The sequence below is a fragment of the Cavia porcellus genome, unplaced genomic scaffold (assembly GCF_034190915.1).
Source record: "Cavia porcellus strain 051 isolate PalLab524CR breed Dunkin Hartley unplaced genomic scaffold, mCavPor4.1 scaffold_1, whole genome shotgun sequence".
NCBI lineage: Eukaryota > Metazoa > Chordata > Mammalia > Rodentia > Caviidae > Cavia > Cavia porcellus.
In genome coordinates this window covers 119,128,950-119,151,871 of record NW_026947484.1, presented here as the reverse complement: position 1 = coordinate 119,151,871, position 22,922 = coordinate 119,128,950, and the positions used below count along the sequence as shown (strand labels likewise).

The 22,922-nt window shown below is 31.9% G+C and overlaps 1 protein-coding gene across 5 annotated transcripts in view; it reads left to right on the top strand.

Moving 5' to 3' along the window:
• The window catches only part of Dpyd (dihydropyrimidine dehydrogenase), an 816,845-nt gene that overhangs the window by 97,407 nt on the left and 696,516 nt on the right, over positions 1-22,922 (top strand). For all 5 annotated transcript variants that reach the window (XM_003478953.5, XM_063254705.1, XM_063254712.1 and 2 more), the window contains one exon: positions 5,783-5,865. In XM_003478953.5, coding sequence (XP_003479001.2) covers positions 5,783-5,865 — 83 coding nt within the window. The remainder of the gene's footprint in view (positions 1-5,782; positions 5,866-22,922) is intronic.

The following is a 22,922-nucleotide window of genomic DNA, read 5'->3' as shown; positions in this document are numbered from 1 at the left end:
TTAGACTATAGTCTCTCTTAATATTGATTTTATATATTGTGAGCTAAGGGACTGAATGTATTTATTTGCATATGGGTACCTACTTGTTGCTGCACTATTTGTTGAAAAAACTTTTTTTCCTCACTGAGTTGTCTAGGTTCCCTTAACAAACTTAAATTGACCTTAAATTCAATGGTGCATTTCAGAGTCTGAGTTCTGTTATACTAGTCTGAGTTTACATATTGCCATGGTTTATGTCTGTGGCCACCAGGACTCACGCATTTGCATTGTGTATTTTTAATTGGTTTATTGTGTTGCTCTTGGATTGATGGTGTTAGTGTTATATCTACCTAGGGGTAGAGCCAGCATACAATGTGATGGGTAAAAAAAGGTATGTCTTTCTCTCTTGTCAGTTTTTGCCTTGCTGTTGGCAGCTGCCATGAACTGCGGGCCGCCATGCCACCATGCCTTGGAGCCAACTAAGTATAGACTTAAACCTCAAAAGACTATAAAAGATAAACTTTTTTCTCCCCAACTTTGGGCATCAGATACTTTGTCTCAGCAATGAGTAAAAAATAACTAAGACAGAATTGATTTATGTTGGTGACACTCAAACCTCATGCATTTGCATTATGCATTTGTGATTGTTTCATTGTCTAGAGCTTAGATTGATGTTGTCAGTGCTACACCCACATAGGGGTGTAGCCAACATAAAATGTAATGGCAGGAAGAAGGTGTGTCTCTCTTCACCAGTTTCTGGCTTGCTGTTTGCAGCTGCCATGAATTGCCATGCCACCTTGCCTTAAAGTCAACTAAATATAGACTAAAACCTCCAAAAACTATAAAAAATAAACCTTTCCTTTCCGAACTTTGGCATCAGGTATTTTGTCTCAGTGACGAGTAAAAAATAACTAAGACAAAATTTGATACCAGGAATGGGGACATTGCTGTGACTAAACCTGTTGATGTTTTTCAAGAGGCTTTGGAAATGGCTTGTGGACAGAGTTTTAAAATGTTTGGACATGTCGCCTGGATGCATAGAACTGGAGCAGCTTAGGCTGTTCCATAGAGAATCTTCTGCTCAGAGCCCAGGAGACTAAAAGGCTGATAGAAAGCCTGATGGTAAAGACCAGGCGTGGGAGGCTCCTGCTGGAAAAAAGGACTACATTGGTTGTTGGACTCCCCATAAAGTGTGTTATGGTTTGGCAAAAAGTTTGCCTGCATTTTGCTCATGCCCAGAGACTTTACCTGAAACTGAGACTAAGGGTAACAGACTGATTAATCTGGCAAAGGAAAATTCAAGGCAGTCAAATGCTAAGACTGTGGCATGGCTCTTGTTGGGGGTTTTTAGCCAGCTTCGTGTTGCCAATCAAGAGCAAAGAGCCCAGAAAGATAATTTAAAACACTTTGAGTTTGGCAAAAAAAACCCAACAACAACAACAACAAAAAAAAACAACAAAACAAAAAACAGAAAAAACAAAACAAAACAAAAACTCCAGTAAAGCTATGGATTGTAAAGTTAAAACTGAGACATTGATTGCTGAAAAAAAAAAAAAAAAAAAAAAAAGAGATAAAGAAGATGGCCACAGAGCATCCCAGAAAACTGGGGGTCACCACCCTTTGCAGCCTCAAAACTACAAAAGTGAAAAAATTTGCTCAGAAAAAAAAGCTGCAGAGCACCATGCTCTAAAATGGCAACAGAGGCCACGTAATGTTCCAAAATGGTGGCAACGTAGAGAAGCTTTTCTTCCCAATCAGGTTCACAGAGCCCAGTGATCCAGGCAATCAACCCTACAGCCAAAAAAAAAAAAAAAAAAAAAAAAAAAAAAAAAAAAAAAAGGCTTAGCTACTGCTCCAGCTGGCAAGAAACTTTGACCACATCCACATGGTGCTGATTTTAGGTACAAAAAAAATAAAATAAAATAAATTCGAAAAGTAAGACGGCTTCCACCTCGATTGTAAAGCAGTTGGGAGGCCAAACAGTGTGCCCCTGGGAGGACAATCTATAAAAATGTAAAAGAAAAGCCAAAGGTGCAGTAGAAACCTCAAAAGTGTAAAAAACCCAAAAATGTGGATCATCCAAGAAAAGCTGCAAAAAGTAAACAGAGAGGGTTTAAAGAAAAAAAGCTACTAGAGCTAAAATCTCTAATAATGCCATGGAGGTAATATCACCCAAGCCTTTTAGAGCTTGCAAACAGATTGCTTCAAATGGTAAACATAAATCTAAGACAATGTTTGCCCTGGTGGACGATGGATTGTTTTGTTTCCAATGCTTTATATTCCCCTGTTTGTAACCTTTAAAATCGTAATATTTGTCCTGTGCCTTTACATTTCAAAACTGTTTAACCTTATTTCATTTATACAGGGGGTTACATTTAAGAGTTTGCCATAGATCTTAAAAGAGGCTTGAGACAGATTTTTCAGCAATGTTAAAACTATTAGGACTTTGGCAATTTTCAGAGACAAACTAAATGTCTTTTATATAAAAGGATGTGCATGAGTCCTGGGGGCCAAGTGTAAAACTTCATGGTTCATGTCTGTGGCCCCAGGCCTCATGCATTTGCATTGTGCATTTTTTATTGGTTCAATGTCTTGCGCTCGGATTGACAATGTCAATGTTACACCCACCTAGGGGTTGAGCCAGCATACAATGTAATGGGTAAAAAAAGGTGGGTCTCTCTCTATTGCCGATTTCTGCTTTGCTGTTTGCAGCTGCCATGAACTGCAAGCCACCATGCCACCCTGCCTTGGAGCTAAGTATAGACTTAACCTCCAAAGACTATAAAAAATGAACCTTTCCTTTCCCAATTTTGGACATCAGATATTTTGTTTCAGTAATGAGTAGAGAATAACAAAGACATATGATTGCCAGTAGGGTAGTATCTTGCTTGCTACAGTTTTGTAGTAAATTTTGAAATTGGAAAATCCAAATCGTATAATTTCATTCTTCTGTTTTTCAAGAATGATTTGGCTATTTTACATCCCTTGTCTTTTCCTATGAACTTTGAGGTCAAGAAAAAAAAAAAAATTACAAATTGCATGTAAACTAAAGGTCAATTTAGAAAGTGGCATTTCTTAAGAATGTTAAGTCTTTTATTCTATAAACTTGGTATATCTTTTAATTTCACTATTTTATATTTTTGTGATGTTTTATAGCTTTTAGTGTACAAAATTTATATTTGTTTTGTTGAATTGTATTCATATGTATGCTGTTATTTTTGGTGTTCTTAAACATGGAATTTTTAAAATGTATTTTAAATTATTCTTTGGATTATTGCCTATTTTTAAACTTTATAGTTGTGGAATAGTTTTGAGCAAGTTTTCTTTTGAATGTCATTTATTTTACTCAGTATTATGTGAGGTATATTCATGTTACATAGCAATACTTCTTTTTCATTGTTGTGTTTTCCAGTGTATGAATATATTATATTTTACTTATATATTACATTGTAATTTGTAACTATTCAATTTCCAATGTTAGGGGTATTTTGAGTAGTGTTACTAATATTAACATTCATGTGTATAACTTTGGATGAGCGTATTATGTGTTTTTTGTAGGTGCGTTTCTAGATGTGAGACTGGTAGGTCATAAAAGTATATCTGAATGTTCAACTATTGAATATAGTACCAAATGGTATTATAAAATAATTGTGATAATGTACTTATCTAACAGTGTATTTCATTTTTGTACTGAAACAACTACAGCAACATTATTTGATCTTTGTTTATCTTAGGACATTTACAAGATTTGTAATGGGATATCATTATGCCTAAAATTTGCAATTTATTAATGATTAAAGATGCATCTTTTTAAACATTGGTTATTTGGATATTTTTTTAAATAGTGTTTGTGTAAGTTATTTGCCCATATATCCATTGACTGATCTGTCTGTTTCATATTCATTAGTGGAAGAAATTTATTCATTATGAATATCAGCAATTAAAATAGTGTCATACTGGAACAAATATAGAAAACTGGCAATTTGAATAGAATTGACTTCATAAATAGACCATATGTACACTATAACTTAATGTTTGGAAAAATGTAACTTTATAGATGATCATTCCAATAAATAGGATTGATTTAATTGAACATCTATTTAATGTGATTTTTCTGTCTTATCCATATATAAATGTTGGCTCAAATACGTTGTTTATCTAAATGTGACAGGTAAAATAATAAAACTCCTTGGAAAAATACAGCTAAATGTATTCATACCTTTGAAGAATTTCTCAAAAAATTTTAATAGACTTTCAAGCACTAATCTTAAAATATAAAGATATAATCTATAATTATAAAATTATAAAAATGATAAATTGTGCCACATTAAAAATAAGAAAATCGGGTGCTGGGGATTTAGCTCAGTGGCATAAGCGCCTGCCTTGTAAATGTGCGGTCATTAGTTCGATCCTTGGTACTGATAAAAAAGAAAAAGAAAAAGACAAAAAAAAAAAAAAAAAGAAAAAAAAAGTCTCTTTATGAAATACACTAATAATAAAGTGAAAAGGCAAGACAGAGAAAAGGGATATTTTTAATGTACATATCTAACACAGGGTTTTAGTCCGAAAATCTAAAAATTTTAGTTATTTTCAAAAATTTTGGTTATTTTCAAAATAAAAGCCAATGATTATGTGTTTAAAAAAATTTTCCTTGATTTGACTAAATCACAAAAGCAAGATCAAGGTGAAACCTTGATTTGAAATCCGTTAATCCTTGCACATTGAAAATCTTTAATTTCTATAATTTTCTAAAATTTTGCAGACTTATTTATAATTTAAGAATATAAATAACATTAATATTTAAATTTTATTTTTTAGATTTTTGTTTATCAAGTTAAATATTGTTAATTACTTGGTTACCTAAATATACTGAATTCTACATAAAATTTAATGTGCCAAATGTTTTGAATAGTTATAATTTTCATGTGAAATTTAATCCTGTATTTTATGTTCTCACAATTTATTAGGTCAGTGTAAGATTAAATCAGTTTTAATTATATAATTATATACAAATGTAAAATTTTAAATCATTTTCTAGTCATAAAATTCAGTCTAGTGATGCTATTATATTTAATAGAAAATAAAAATATTCTAGAATTTTTTATTGCTTATGACATATTTAATTTAAATAATTTTCTAAGAACTTGAATTATGGTCACTTAATTTCATGAATTGATATATATACATCTATATATTTATATATGTGTATATATATATATATGTATATATATTAGTATATATGCAAGAATAGGTCATATATACAATTATAACCAATGTACATAATTAAATTGTTTTACTAAGGTATAATATAGATGTAGTTATAGCACTTAATTAAATATTTGTAATTTTTATTATTATGCCCAGACTCTGTCTTTTTATCTTAGTCAATACTAAGTTTAGAACTAGATAATTGTCATATACCACTCATTCTCATTCAAAATTTACTTGATTTTCTCTTTTGAATTTTAATTGTCCTTGATATAGTTAAGATAATTCTATATAAAACATTTTTTTATTTTGCAAAACTATGTTTTGCTGCTTTTATGCAATATTCATGCTTTCTTTATACCTATTTAGAAAAATTGATTAAAAGAAACTTCTCTGATAGCTGTATCAGAAGATATTTTTATTTTATTGCTTTTGAATTCAACTGTCCACTTCAATGACTCCTACCCAATTAAAATGGTGTACATATTTTTCACAAATCCATGTTCAATATAGTCAATTTTATTTTTAAATAAATGCATAGAGATCATTTTTCTCAGGATATTGGTGATGAACAAGATTTTTTTAATGTTTTCAGAATTGCGGGAACCTGGAGAATAATTTTGATGACATCAAGCACACGACTCTTGGTGAGCGAGGAGCTCTCAGAGAAGCAATGAGGTAAGTCTGGGTCACCATAGCAACAGTCACAGATGTGGTAAAGAAAAAGTCATTCTTCATTATTGGGGGAACAAATGAGTTCATTGCCACCATTCAGCTCTGTTCTCTAAGGTATTAATTTGTCAGTGGAGAGACCTCCCTTGAGGCTGTACTTTGGTTTTGAAGCTGCATAAATGTTAAGCCTGAGTGCACAGTAAAAAATGTAAATGTTTAATTTGTTACTTAAAATGCTTAAGGGGTGTCTTGTTTTATATTTATAGCAAACTGTTTGATTGAATGAAAGTATTGTTCATCTAAATTCTGCTGGTATGTAAAAAAATAAACATTGTACAAAGATGACTTAACTGAATACTATCTCTTATTAATTAATATTTAATTTAAAAAGAGGTACTTAGAATTTCATCTTCTATGAGATTTTATAGGATTATGATATAGGATTTTAAGTAATTTACATTTTCAGACTAATACACAGCATATCATTGACTTATTTTCAAATACAGTGTTTTATAAGTGAGTCTGAATTTTTTTAAATTTCACATTACTGTATTTTAATATTTCTCTGAAGTCTCCTCAGACTTAATGCCTTTTAAAATAACTTTAGGGAAACATTCTTTAAATCCATTTGATTAGAATCAAGGAAGATTTTTACTAAATATTAAAATGTGTAATAAAAATCATCATCCTTAGGAGAATAAAAAGTGATACTAGTTTTATAATTCTGAACTTGAATCTTTGAGTTCAATTAATGTTTTTTAAGGAAACAAAATATTTGTCTTTATAACTTACAAAACTAAATTTTACTTCAGAATATATTTCCTTATATCATAATGCTCATTTCCAATGATCTGAGGGCTAAAAAAAGTTAAAATATGAGAACGATCACCCCAAGAGTCTTCTAGTGACTTATGTATAATTTTGTTATTGCTCTCATACAGTTACCATATACTCTAGTTTAGAAGCTGCTTTCATTTAGTAACCTTCCTTTTACCATGCAAGCAGCAGGAGAAAGTAATTAAATTTAATAGAAGCTGCCCTCATTTTGAAGCCACTTCTATTTAAAACCACAGGGGGAGGTAATTAAATTTAATGGAAACAGTAGCCTCTACACAGAGATACATGGTACTTCTGTATAGATGATTATGATGTCACAAAAAAGAGGAATAATATATTACTAGTACTGAGAAATTACCAGCTGGAGCAAGGGAGCCTATTTTATTGTTAATGTCTTTACTAATGAAAAAGAAGGAAAAATAAAACTAAGTGCACAACAGAAAATTTGTATCCGTATAAAATGTAATCAGACATTCGCAGAAATTTTAACAGAAATAATTATAAATTTAAACTAAGGTCTAAACTATATTATTAAAAAGGTTAATGAACAAGTCAAGAATAAAGTCATTTTTCAATGTAGTCTGTTCTCCAAAATTACCACCCTGTTATAAAGTGATCACTATTTTTGTAATGCTTATAATATTTTTGAATACATTAAGTACGCATGACAGTATTTATTTTAAAGAGTACAATTAAATTTGGAGTTGTATATTTATTCATTTTGAAATAAATGCATAGAGACATAAGAAGACAAAGGGGATGCCAGCTCTCTTGCTTCGAATAAAAGAACTGAAAGCAAATCCATGGAAAGAACTGAAAAGAGGTAATGTGAATAAAAGTGGATGTGAGGGAAATACAAGTAAGGAAAGCACATACAATGAGTTTAGAAAATTAGTGATCATGAAGAAATAAATTATTGGTGAACTGCACATGAAGAGATTATGAGGTTTTTCAATTTTTATATCTATCACTTTAGAATATACCAGAATTTCATTTTTTTAAGTGGGTGAGCTGATAAGAAAAACAAGTATTAACTACCTGGTTGGAGTAAATCACAAACTATCCATGGTATGAAATTAAGGTTCATTCCAGATAATTTAGGTCACACTTTGATTGCACTTATGTGAAATACACTTGTTTAGATAGGTTTGCATATATTATGCACTCAGGCACACATATTGGTAATGTCTGGCTTCACAAAACACAATAAAATAATTCAGTAACTAATAACATTCAACAATTTAGTGTACTGTGGATCAAGCATTTTTGTGTGTTTGTTTTTGCTTTTGAAAGTGTGGAAAGAGTTCATTTAGTTTTATAAGTGAGATTCTGTGGGAAAAGCAAGCAAAACACCTAGTAAGGAATATGATTAGAGGAAAAATGTTTGAAGAAGAAAGCATTATTTTATCTGCAATAATTTTTTCTTATATCAAATACATTTGGACCATGGAAAGGCTAAAAAAAATGATCTGTGCTCCAAAAGTTCTGGTAGAGGTAATAGTACAGAGCGAAGACAAGGATGCCTACAGGTGCAAAATGTTTCGCAGAAGAAGTCATGGTTTAATGTCATGGAAAGGAATTGTTTCAAGTTTTCTTTGAATATACACTCACCTAGACAGATTTTTTTTTTTATCACTAATATGTGGCATTAATTCTTGGTTGGGAATGGGCAGTGTACAGGGATAGTGGGATGGTTTAGAATCTCAGAAGATTAGGGACAGCGGAAGACAAATATAAATAATTTGATAAAACCCTGAGGTAGCAGAGGGGCTCATCTTAGTAGGGTATCTCAGAATGTGTTGTTTAACATTTTTTGGCTAGTTGTATACAGTGTAGCTTGCATTGATAAAGAGTTTAAGTAATTACAAAAATCATTGTGAATTTAAGGATGGTAGGGAAAATACTGATTATAAAACTCTGAAACCAGTTTCATAGGGGTGGGAACAAGAAGTGATTCATTTATTTATGTTTTTGTAATATGTTAGGCAATGAGATTACAGAATACAAATGATACAACCCTGGCCCTCAATGAACTGTTAGTGTGAGGAGGAAATAAAGATCATCCTCTCAATGCAAAAACCTAGACTTAGTGGAGTCCTTTCCAGATCCCCAGACATTTCCTGGTAGCTAGTGTCTTAGTCCATTGCTTGGCAAGTGTCTTGGTTACCTGTTGCTGGAACAAGATAACACACAAGTTAAAGGAAGACAGATTTACTTTGGCTCAGTTTATAGGTGTCTGAATCCATAGTCAGCTGGTTCAAAGGCAGGGAAGCATGGCAGAGAGCCATGGCAGAAGAGAAAAGCGTGGCAGGGTAGGCAGGAAACCGAGGAGAATCAAAGGAGGAGGGAGGTTACATACTTCCAGGCCACACCCCAGTGACTTATTTCTTTCCAGCAGGCTTCACCTGTTACCATCTCACCAAACTGTATGCCCCTTATTGGATTAATGCAGTACCACATGCCCCTGATCCACTGTCACCCATCCACGAACTAGTCATTCCCCAAATGTCCATTTATGAGCATTTGAGTCTTTGGAGTGGGTAACTAAATATAAGCCACAACAGTTTGGGAGCACCCCTTGTCTCGCTCAGTTGATCATTTAATCAGCCCTTATGTGGCTTTAGGTCACAGTGATGCTGTTGACCTGAGCATGTCTAGCCAAGAATGGATGGGAGGACTGGACTGATTCTGAAGATTGACAGATGGTGGCTGTTGGGACTGTACACTAAATTGAATACCTCTTTGTTTATTAAGGGTCTACTCTTTCTATGAATTTTAAACAGAAAATGGAATTTTGTTCTTAGTGCTCTGTTACCTCATCCAGTTTCTTGTCCTGGCCAATCTTTCCCCTACAACCTGAAAACCATTCCTAGTTCTAGTTCTAGTTCTAGTTCTAGTTCTAGTTCTAGTTCTAGTGTTCTGGTGCATGAATCACTTTAGACCCCTTTTGTGTTTATCCCAGTCTCAAATGTGAGGATACCCTGAGCTATTGTAAAAAAGCACAAAGAATAGTTTTTCCAGTCTTTGCAATGTGATGACTACATAAAGCATTAAGTGCATTAATTGTGATAGAGTCAAAGAAGAAAGAAGATTAATGAAGAACATTTGATTTTCAGATGAGTTTGAAATACTGAAAGTAAAGCCGTGTATAAATGTTCAATAGATGGAGAGAAAATATTCTTCATGAAATCTCTCAGGAAAGAGATGAGAGTCATTGTACACATTGGGACAGGTAGAATTTTGTTTTTTGTTTCTTTTGAATATTTTTAAAGATATTAAGACAAAAGAGGACATAACAAAACAGATCAGATCAGAACAATGCAAGTAACACAGGATTTTACCACAAGACAACCCTTAATTAACAGTAACTACCATAATGTCTCTTTCTTTGAAGTAGCTGAGCATAACTTCATATATGATAGTATCATGCATAACAAAACAGTATAAAACCATTCAAGAGAATGAAAGCATTACAGGGCTTTCAGAACCAAATAGCAGAGAATGAACAATGGCTATTACCTCATTTTCCATAGAAAATTTGTTTATACTATCACACATAATAATATCCAATAAGATATAACAGGATAGAACCAAAGGCAACAGAAAAACAAAAGCATAGTAGGACTTCAGAGTAAGATGATACTAAATTAGCACTGGCTTTCTAAATTCTTGTTTTCTTTAAAATAGCTGTTTATATTATCACAGATAATAAAATCAAACAAACTAGATAAAACCATTCCAACTAGTGAGTGCAGACATTATAAGGCTTCAGAGCAAATGTAATGGGGAATCATGATTACTATAAACTCGTATGTACTCTTACCATTTATTACACTAGGGAGACTATACGGTATTTATACATGTTGAGTTTGATTTATTTTGCTTATGAGTATGGTCTCAAGTTGTGTCCATTTATTTATAAATATCTCAGTGTGATCATTCTTTATAGCTGAGTACTCCATTGTATAAAAATACCACAGCTTTTTTATCCATTCCTCAGTTGATGGACACTTAGATTGTTTCCCAGATGTGACTATTACAAATTGTGCTGCTATAAACATGGGTGCACATATCACTTTGTATGATGTTTTCAGTTCTTCTGGGAATGCACCTAGAAGTGGAGTAGCTCAAACAAATGGGACTTCTAATCCCAGCTTTTTGAGAAACCTCCAGACTGACCTCCACAATGGTTGCACCAGTCTACACTCCCACCAACAGTGCAGGAGAGTTCCTTTTTCCCCGCAGCCTCTCCAGCATAGTAGCTGGTAGTTTTCTTGATCCTGGCCATTCTTTCAGGAGTACGATGGAATCTCAGTGTGGTTTTAATTTGCATTTCTCTAATGACTAATGGTGATTAACATCTTTTCCTGTATTTATTTATCATTTGTATTTCTTCATCTAAGAACTGTGTATTCACCTCAGGCCCATTTTTGGGTTGGGTCTTTGAATTTCAGGGGCCTGTTTTTTTTTTTTTAATTCTTTTTAATTCTTTATATGTTTTAGGCAGAAGTTCTTTGTCTGAGGGACAGTTCACTAAAAATTTTTTCCCAGTTCGTGAGTTTTCTTTTCACTATGCTGGAGATTTCTTTTGACATCCAGAAACTTTTTAATAAGGCATGATCTGAGATATTGATTCTGGGATGTATTTCCGGTGCAGTTTGATTCCTGTTCATGAATTCTCTACCTACCCATATGTCTTCAAGATTTTTACCTAATTTATCTTCCAATAGATTTAGTGTTTCAGGACAGGTAGTATTTTGATACTCCTTGGCAAGAGAAGGCATGTGATTTCCAGGAAGAGTACATCAAAACAGAAACAAAGGGAGGTAAATCAAATGCAGAAGACAATATTGAGGTAGGAAAATATGTATCATGAAATTAACATAGTTTGGAATTTACCATTTTTAATAACGCTTCCAGTAGTAACACTAGACTGAAATATGATGTGATATGAAAAGGATGGAAGGGGAAGCAGGTTCCAGCCCATGGTTTTGTTTTTATTAATTAATTTTTAAATATTTGCGTATGGTCTACATGGTGCTGTGTAAGGATGGTTTGTGTTGCTGAAGTGACACCTGACCTCTCCTCTCGCTGATGGAGTTTTCATCAGTGAAGAATCAGAGTGAGGCTATACTACATTCATGCATGTCATTCATCTGCACCCTTTTTCTTCTTGAAAACTAAGAATAACGATCTATAAATAGAGGTATAATAAATGTATAATAGATTTATAAGTAAAGGATCTAAAAATAGATCTAGCAATAGATCTATAAAATAGTAACAGAGGTAAAACTCAAAATAACAAGTATGGTTTGATGTGGAGGAAACAATATGAGTATTATTTTCTAAAGATATTTATTTCTAGAAATTCCTAGGAAACCTAAAAAAGAAAAAAGTGGCCAAGAACATAACTCAGTGGTAGCACACTTGTGGAACATGCACAAGACTCTGTTTTTCCTCCTCAGCCCAAAGCAAGCAATCATATAAATAAAAATGAAACAGTGAGTTGGACATGGGGGCACATGCCTGTAATCCCAGCACTCAGGAGGCTGAAGCAGGAAGATCACTGTAAGTTAAAGTCCAGCCTGGGCTAAAAGCTGAGCTCATGTCTAGCTTGAAATGCATAAGTGAGACACTGTCTCAATAAGAATAAAAGAAAAAAAGATTGAAAGAAAGAAAAGTAATGAATGGGTATAACTGATAATAGAACCTATAAAGATATAGTGAAGTTAATTATATATTATATATTATATAATTATAAGATAATATATTAATAATATGTAATATAATATATAATATAATAAAAATATATTATATTATATTATATTATATTATATTATATGTATAATATACAAATCTTTTGGAACATGTGGAGTTAATCAGTAAATAACATTAAGAAAGTTGTTTTGCTCTGTGGAAAAAAAATCACTTTATATCTTCCCCTTATATGGTTAAAAGAAAATCATGCATACTATAAAGTTAAATGAAATAAATGGAAAGGCCAGAGTCAAGTGGATTATAGAAGTGACTTTCTTCTTTGAGATTCAATGGTGAAAGAACTATTAAATGGAAAAGTGCTTGAAAAAAAATCACTGAATGTTGATTACATTAAAAAGCTTCCTTCAGTGGGAAAAATGGCAAAATTAAAAGACACAAGAGTTCTGTAGTTCCATATAGAATCTCATATATTATTGAAAAAGATTTCCTAAGAAACTCTTGAAAATATTGGTCTATTTGTAATAAAAAAGTAGGTTTTTATGCAAAGCCCTACAAAATTTCAGTAATTATGATGGTGAGGAGATTTTTGGTTGCTAGAGGTAGCTCCTGAACATTGAAAATTATCATTGCAATTAAGAAAAAGAATATACCTCTACTCTCAAAAGTTTGATAACACAGAAGAAATAGACAGATTCTTAGAAGCATATGAAGTACCAAAGCTAGATCAAGAGGATATAAAACTGTTGAATAACCCAATCTCTGCTAATGAACTTGAAAATGTAATTAAGGCCTTACCCACCAAGAAGAGCCCAGGCCCAGATGGATTCACTGCAGAATTCTACAAGAAATATAAAGAAGACCTAATGCCGACACTCCTCAAACTATTCAATGAAATTGAAAGGGAAGCAATCCTTCCTAAGTCATTCCTGGAAGAAAATATTACTCTAGTACCAAAACCTGAGAAAGACCCAACTATAAAAGAGAACTATAGACCGATCTCCCTAATGAACACAGATGCAAAAATCCTCAATAAAATATTGGCAAATAGGATCCAGCAAATCATCAAGAAGATTATACACCATGACCAAGTGGGATTCATCCCAGGAATGCAAGGATGGTTCAACATACGCAAATCAATAAATGTAATCCACCATATCAATAAAGCCAAAAATAAGAATCACATGATCATTTCTATAGATGCAGAAAAAGCCTTCGATAAGGTCCAACACTTATTCATGATAAGAACTTTACAGAAAATTGGAATAAATGGTCTTTACCTCAATATAATAAAGGCCATTTATGACAAACCAACAGCCAGCATCATACTAAATGGCCAAAAATTGAAAGCCTTTACTTTAAAATCGGGCGCAAGACAAGGATGTCCTTTATCACCACTCCTATTTAATATAGTACTGGAAGTACTAGCCAGAGCAATTAGGCAAGAAAGAGAAATAAAAGGGGTAAAGATAGGAAAAGAAGAAGTTAAATTATCATTGTTTGCAGATGACATGATACTCTACATAGAAGACCCCCTAAACTCCATTGAAATACTCTTAGATACAATAAATAAATTCAGTAATGTGGCTGGATACAAAATCAATACTCAGAAATCAATAGCATTCCTATACACGAACAACAAAATTACAGAGAGGGAAATAAGAGAAACTGGACTATTCATATTAGCAAGCAAAAAAATGAAATATTTAGGAATTACTCTTACGAAAGAAGTGAAAGACTTATACAGTGAAAATTATAATACACTGAAAAAGGAAATTGAAGACGATCTCAGAAAATGGAAAGACATCCCTTGCTCATGGATAGGAAGAACAAACATTGTGAAAATGGCCATTCTCCCAAAACTGTTATACAGATTCAATGCAATCCCAATAGAAATACCATCAACATACCTTATAGATCTAGAGAAATCACTCCTAAATTTCATCTGGAACCAGAAGAGACCTAGAATCGCAAAGGCAATTCTAAGCAGCAAAGACAAAGCAGGAGGCATCACAATCCCTGACTTGAAGTTATACCACAAAGCAACAGTAGTAAAATCAACATGGTATTGGAATCAAAACAGAGCCGAAGATCAGTGGAATAGATTAGAAGATACAACCACAACTACGAACACACTCAACCACCTTATCTTTGATAAAGGAGCCAAGCAGGTTCACTGGAAGAACGACAGTCTCTTTAATAAATGGTGCTGGAAAAACTGGCTCTCCATTTGCCGAAAACTAAAGCTAGACCCATGTCTATCACCATGTACTAAATTAAAATCTAAATGGGTCAAAGATCTGAATATTAAAACAGAAACACTAAATCTATTGGAAGACAAATTAGGTAGAAACCTTGGAGACATAGGAGTAGGTAAAGAATTCATGAACAGGACTCAAACCGCACGGGAAATACTTCCCAGAATCAATAACTGGGACCACTTCTTATTAAAAAGTTTCTGCATGTCAAAAGAAATCTCCAGCATAGTGAAAAGAAAACCCACAAACTGGGAAAAGATTTTAGTGAACTCTCTCTCAGACAAGGGCCTCTTGTCTAAAACATATAAAGAATTAAAGAAACTCAGACCTCCAAAATTCAAAGATCCAATCCAAAAATGGGCATCTGAGATGAATACGCAATTCTCAGATGAAGAAATGCAAATGGCAAATAAATACATGAAAAAATGCTCATCATCATTGGTCATTAGAGAAATGCAAATTAAAACCACACTGAGATACCATCTCACTCCTGAAAGAATGGCCAGGATCAAGAAAACCGACAACAAATGCTGGAGAGGCTGTGGGGAAAAAGGAACTCTCCTGCACTGCTGGTGGGAGTGTAGACTGGTACAGCCTTTGTGGAGATCTGTCTGGAGATTTCTCAAAAAGTTGGGACTGGAAATCCCATTTATTCCAGCTATTCCACTTCTAGGCATATTCCCAGAAGAACTGAAAGCATCATACCACAGTGATATATGTGCACCTATGTTTATAGCAGCACAATTTGTAATCGCCAGATCTTGGAAACAACCCAAGTGTCCATCAACTGAGGAATGGATAAAAAAGTTGTGGTATTTCTATACAATGGAGTATTATTCAGCTATAAAGAAGGATCACATTGAGATATTTATCAATAAATGGGCGCAGCTTGAGACCATACTCATAAGTGAAATGAATCAATCTCGCATGTGTGAATACCGAATAGTTTCCCTAATGTAAGTAATGATTCAAATATATAAAAATATGTGGTAATCATGATTCCCCATTAGGTGGCCTTGGAGCCTTATAAAGTTTTCACTCATTAATTAGAAAGGCTTTATTCTGGGCTTCTTGATATGAAAATATTTGAAGCTAGAGTATATGAAGTTTTATCCAAATATTTCAAGGAAAAAGACACTATGGTAACTACTATTAAGTCAGGTTATATGGTGGTGAAGTACTAGGTTGTTGAAACACTCATGCTGTGACCTCTATTGTTATATTGTTATGTCCTGTTTTATCTCAATCTCCCCCTTATTGTTTTAAAAAAATTATTTAGTCATTTCTTATGTTTGTCTTAATTAAAGAAAAAATTCAAAAAATTAGGATATATAAATAGTAACTCTTTTTGATTTCCTATTAACTTGTTTTGAAGTCCTGTAGTACTCCCACGATCTTGTTTTGACTGATTAGACTCTGTTCCATTCTATATGATAGTATCAAGTTTGAAGACATAGGCAACTACTTTGAAGACAATAAGATTCACCAAGATACTCATTCTGGTTTGACTATTGTCTTCTTTGGAAGTCCTGTAATGTTTACAATGCCTAAGTTTTATTGGTCTTGTTCTCTACTGTTTTGTCCAACTTTATAATATCTAATGAGATAGACAATTCTTTTTAAGGAAACAAGGGACAACGTTGATAACCATTGTTGATAAACTTGTATTCTGTTCTACACCATGTGCTATGTCTATCCTTGGTATTGACTGACAGCTTTGTTTTGCCATATTTGACTGTATTCTTCCCCCCCCCAAAAAAGTAATAAGCACTAAAGAGTAATAAAATCCAAAATGTGTAAATTTTGTTGTAAAAAAGAGAGGGAAAAAAAAAAAGAAAAAGAGCTCTAACGGATATAACAGCAAGTGTGTTTAGGGGTGTTAAATAGCTGACTATATCAATGTTTTTGGATCATTGAACACAGCTGTTTGCAGTCTCCCTGTTTGAATGTCCACCTTGTATTCTTTGATACTGTGATTTGAGGAACTATTTTCAAGATGATAATATGTAATCTACTAACAGGTGATTTCTTACTGTTATGTTTTTTTTGTTTTGTTTTGTTTTGTTTTTTTGTAGTCATGTATTACGTGTACCCTTACACCGCTTTGGTTTGTTTTGTGTTTTTCTCTTTTTCCTCTTAAATAAAAAAAAAAAAACGAAAAAGAATATAGCTAGTAAATATTTGGAATCTTAAAATAAATACGTACTTTTAAATAATACTTTATGATCTAGAAATACATTATGCAGAAGGCATAGAAATTATGATGAATCTGAGTCTAATTCTTATATTATGGAATATCATCTTGATCAAATTGAATGGAGTCTAATAGTCTCAGATTAAAAGAATAAATAAATGAAGATTATATACACAGAAACACATATATGGTAAATGGTGACATATTTGCTTCTTATCTGGAAATTGAAATATCTTTAACATATATATTTAGTCAAACAAGAATCCTTGTGTCATATAATTCAATAGAAATTCCAAGAAACAACACAGAGGAAAAAAATGGTAAGAATGGAAAGGAAGTATCATTGCTGGAATGAGGGGTTTACAGGTACTTTGCCCAGACATACCTTTCTGCTTTTCTAAATATTCTGTGATGGTAATCTATTATGAATAATCAGAAAAATAATGAAATAAGAATTTGAAAAATAAAAATACCGGACAAATACTAGGATAAGCAGTGAGAATCAAATCTGAGACTTCAAATGTAAATTTATATAAATATACTTTTAAAATATTAACATTTTTGTATAAGAGTATTAAAAATATAGAATTGATATGAAAAATGAGGACAAGGTGAGAGAATGATTTGTAATTTATGAAATTTAATAAAAATTTGGCACAATATTAGTGTTCTTATTGTTTTCTTTTAATGGTGTTTAGTAATTAATTGAAAGAATTTACATACGTGATACATAGTAAATTAAATTGCCTGTAAAGCTTCATTATACTCAACATGTAGAATATGAAAGGGAGCATTTCTTTCCTGACCTATAGAATATATTGTCATGTCTGCCTGTGTAAATCAACAGATTCCTAAAAATGAAAACATTGAAAAGAAACAATATACATCATGTCTAGATCATAACTTGAGTCAATTGTATAGTGCATTTAGAGGTAAAATTCTCAAATTTTTATTTCCTGCTTATCTTAACCAATTCCAGAAAACCCATATACAATTCCAGCCTCTTTTCATGCCAAGATGTTTTAATTTATTTACTATTATGTTGGTACCCATTTTAGCCCCTGTGTGAAATTCTAAATATCAAGATGAAGAGTGGAACCATTTTTAAAATTGTGTCTGTTCCAGAGGCAGTAGTGGCCCATGTGTAGTACATACTAGATAGAACTGTGATATATACTTTAATCAACTAATTTGAGAAGAGTAGATGTGAAGTATCAAGAAAGAGGAGGAATATACCAATATAGTATAGTTCATTGAGAGAGAAAAAAAATTCTATTGGGAGCTTTTTGATAGTAAATTATACATAGAAATGATGATTGGTTGGATTTATGAATATGTCTAAAGCAAAAATACTAATTTCATTTGGAATGCCAGTATTGTCATTTAAAAGATACTATTTTAGTTGCAGAACCAAATCTGTTCAGTGTGATATGTTATGTTTATGTTATTGTGACAGAGATGAACTACCAGGACATGATGTACCAAAATCTAGTTTTTTACTTTCCTTTATCACGTGTTAAGAGTTTTGTCACTAGATGGTGATGTTGAGTACTCAATTTACACTGGCTGACTTTTTTTCTGGTGTGACCAGTAGGATTTGTAGGTGCCTCATCAGCTCAGCCATGTGAAAAGAGTTAAATATTAAAGTATAACCATATCAACTTTTGAGAACGTTTTTAAGAGATACAACAGTTCTATTATTTGAGTCAAAAAGTTAAAAACTCTATTGTGTGTGTTTTCTCAGAAACTGTTAAATATGGAAGGGATACAAATAGTAATTGAAATTTATAGAAATATTAAAATCTAAGGAGTGATTCTTAGACACAAGTATTTTTCAGCTTTTAGATATATTCCTAGTGGTATATTGTTTTAGTTATATTAATCTTTCATCTCTTACTAACCATAATTGTAGGATACTGGCATTTTTCTTTAACTGATACATCTAAATAAACAGAATAAAGGATTGTAACTATAAGTAACTTAGTTTATGTTCTCAAGATTTAAAGGTGAGGATTTAGTATCTTTCTTAATCTTATTCTTCGTATGATTTTCTCTGTGTGCATATTTGTGCATGTGTGTATGCATATATTCTATACACATGTATTGTCTCCCAGTAGAGAAAAACTTGCAGTGTTGACAGTGTTTGGAATTTAGATATCTCTTTGCAATTTATTTATATCCATTTGGATTACAAAAGTATAATAAGGGAGATCCATTAAATTATTGTTTACGAAATGGTCTAAAAAAGAGAAAGTTAACTAAATATTTGAGACTATATTAAGATATAGTCTCAAATATTTGAGGGAATTAACCGGTTAGAAAACCCATATACAGCTATGACAAAAATTAAAGTGTGATTGAAGAAAAATGTAACCATAAGTAAAGAGTAGCAAAATATTTCTATTATTTAATAGTATAGGAAATGAGAACAATTTCTTTTTAAAACCCTGAATATGTTGTGTAATGTCATTGATTATAGATTTAACATTTGTAGCATTTTTATTTTCAAATTTTTCAAAAATAAGTATCAGTTACTTCCATTATTAAAATGCTTTCTGTAGGTGTATGATTTTATTTATATGAGAAATTAGACCAGTGAAATTTGATTCAGTAGCAATGTGTTAGTATCATGCCCTCTTGACTCTGTAGCCTGGGCAGGCCTCAAACTCTTGACAGTTCTCCTGTCTCAGCCTCCTCAGTGCTAGCATTACAGGCTTGTTTAAGCAAGCCTGGCTCCCCTTAGTACTATTTTAAAGATTTTGTTTGTGCCATCTAATACATGAAGAGGGTAATCAAATTGAATACCTTTAGATATTTTGATTTTGAAGACAAAAGCACACTATAATTTAAAAAAAAATAATGATGCATCTGCTATAGTAAATATCACTGAAATGTAGTTCAGCAAATAATGTGTAATAGTATATACTTAAGTAGAATTAATTTTATGTGTATTTTCAGCATAAACATGGACTTTATATATACACATGCAGGCACACATTTTTGTATCCTATACTGCTTATAATTTAAGAATGTTACCTTCATTCACCCAGTGAGGACTTTAAGCAAGATTTGATTTTTAGGTGCAGGTGGCCAATTTAATTTTTCCATTATACATGGGAAAGACCAGAAAGTACCACATTAATTGTTACTAATATTTATTAAAGCCAAAGTATGCTGAGCAATGGTATTTCTGTATTACTTATCTATTTGGTAGAAAGGGATACATATATGTATAATTTACATGTATATATTTAGATTTGTGTTAATTTAGTATCTTTTTCACTTCTTTAAACTTGGGTTAAAATTTAGACATAAAATATTGATTCCATCATTATTTTCAATTAGAAAATTTGTTGAAAGAGTAGCACAAATGAAAACAGGAATAGGTTAACTGAATTCTTTAATAATGAAATGCGTTATCATATTTACTTATGTAAAAATTGGTGTGAGTACCCTGCTGACTGGTATGTAAAAGCCAACATTTACTTAAAAACAGTATTTTTAGAAAAATTCAAATCAATGTTCAAATTGCTATTTTATGCCAATGAGATGTATGTGAAATGATAAAACCAAAAAAATATAAAGGTACTCAAATGTCTTAAAGATGTTTTATTTGAAACAACAACATCAGCAAAATGAATAAGAAGCACTGAGAAAAGGTCAAGAAAAAATATACTTTCCCCTTACTATCAAAGGATTGCATATTAAAGAGTAAATAATAAGCAATAATAATGCAGCTTTTGTTTTGTACCAAAGAAAAGTGCAGAGCTAAGTTGTTGCTCTACAATGCTTATCATTTCAGATACAGACTTTGAATGAGCATCTAATAGCTAAAATTATTTAGGAGATAAAATTGGTACTGTGAGGATTAGCTTTAATTTTAAGTATCCATAATTGAAGTGCCACATTATGATTTTAATGTTATGATAATCTTGTTAACAAGCTGTTGTGTATATACTATCATATTTTAATGTAGTTGCAAAGCTTAAGTAAACCATAAAGTAAATTGCTTTTTGAATCAGGCTTTTACAAGTGGAAAATTAGTGGTTTACATGTTTTGAATATGTATTTTGTAATTATATTTGGCGTTTTCTTCAACTTAAGAATAATAGAATGAATCTATAGATAATAGACTTATTTATATGTGCATTGTAATTTTTTGTTATTGTTCATTCTAATTAATTTGAGCACATTTTACAATGTAGTACAATATGATAGCTAGTTCTAGTGTTTTCTTTATCATGTCTTCTGGAAGATATCTTGATCTACCTATAATATTTGTTGTTCCTTAGATACCAATGTGTTATATTTAAAAGAAAGAGCACATCATTTGGGTCCCCTCCTGTCTCTCAGAAGCTATTCCTGTTCCCTAGTCCCCATTCTCCTTTCTTATTCCCCATTCCTTTTTTCCAATAAATTTTCCTACTCTTTAAAAAATAAATAAAAATTAAAAAATGAAAATTAATGGTTTTTCTTATCCAATATATCTAATAGTTAATGATAGATACTAAATTCCATTCACTGGGGGTGTTTGTGTTTATTTTACTGTGGGGTAAAAAGTGTACCATTGTGACAAGTAGTGAAGAGATCCAGTAGTTTAGTTACTTTTTAAGAAATCTATTTCTTCAGTGATAGGCATAATATATAAAGCAGAGGTAATATAAAGTATAAAATATTAATTTTATAAAGTATAAAATATAAAGAGTATAAAGCAGAGGAAAGCAAACTTTTTCACATAAAAATCCACAGAGCATGCATTTTCAATGTTCTTAGTCATATGATCCCATAACCTAAACAGCATACAAATGAATGAGGGTGTCTGTGTTCCAGAAAAAAAATTATTTATGAAAACAAATGACTAGCTAGATTTGACACATTGTAGTTTGATATCCCCACGTTAGAAACAAAAGATGGATATAGATTTGAAATAATTTCAAATAGTTTTTTGAAAAGCATACTGATAATTTATGATTGATTTTGATAGAATAATACTAAAAATACTCTGAAGCACTTCTAATGGTATTTACTAACATGATTATAGAACATCTGAGACAAAGAATAGGTATCAATGCCACTGAATTTATGATTATTAATATCTGATATTTATGTGTATATTTAAAACATGTAATTGCCACAGAACTATGCAAATTATGAAGCAGTAAAGTGTTGCTGTTCTGTCTAACCCTAGTTTGCTATAGCGTGGTAACTATAAAAAGATAGTATCACTATAATGTAGTTACCCAGTATTCTTAATTCTAGATGAAAAATCATAGAATTAAATATGATACTTTGGTGATAGCTAGTAGTGATTGGAAATTTATTGTTTGAAATTTATTCTGTGGTGCATTATTTTAACTCCTGTATTAGTTTTGCACCAAGGGAACTATCTAAAGTACTTCCATTAACAGGTCTAATCCATCAGTATTTATTTAACAAATTTGGAAGTAATGATCACATTTTGTATAGTCCATAAAAAAGATTTTTGAAAAAAATTTTTAGAGTGAAATATAATAGCATATAGAATACTTTGATTTCCTTTTTAAATAGTCTTTATTGTGTGTTTGATGTTCCAGGTTTTATTTGTTTACAGCTATTTTTAAATGAACAGACATTCAGTGAAATGTGAATAATTCAATCTGAGTTTCAATAACTTATGATATCTCGAAAGGCTTTACTCTTTTCAAGGGCTATCTTTTATTGTCTCTCAAATTTCCAAGTGTGGGATTCATGTCTGCCTGTCTCTCACTTCCACTTTTCGCTTCCATGCTTTGCTGTTTCTGACCTTTTATCTCTACTTTCAGTGTCACCTCTTGAAATCAGGTGAGTAAAGGAATCAGGAATCAGGAATGAAGGAATCAGGAATCAGGTGAATAAAGATTGAATGAGAGAGGCAGTAGCTCTGTGCAAAGTTAGAGTAATAAGAATTTTAACTCAAATGCATTTCTCTTGTAGAACATGTTCCTTTACAGAAATTGTTAGTTTTCTTCTCTATCAGGACATGAGATAAGTGCACAAAGTCACTATGCGCTTCAAATGTCCTAGAGAATAGCTACCTTAAA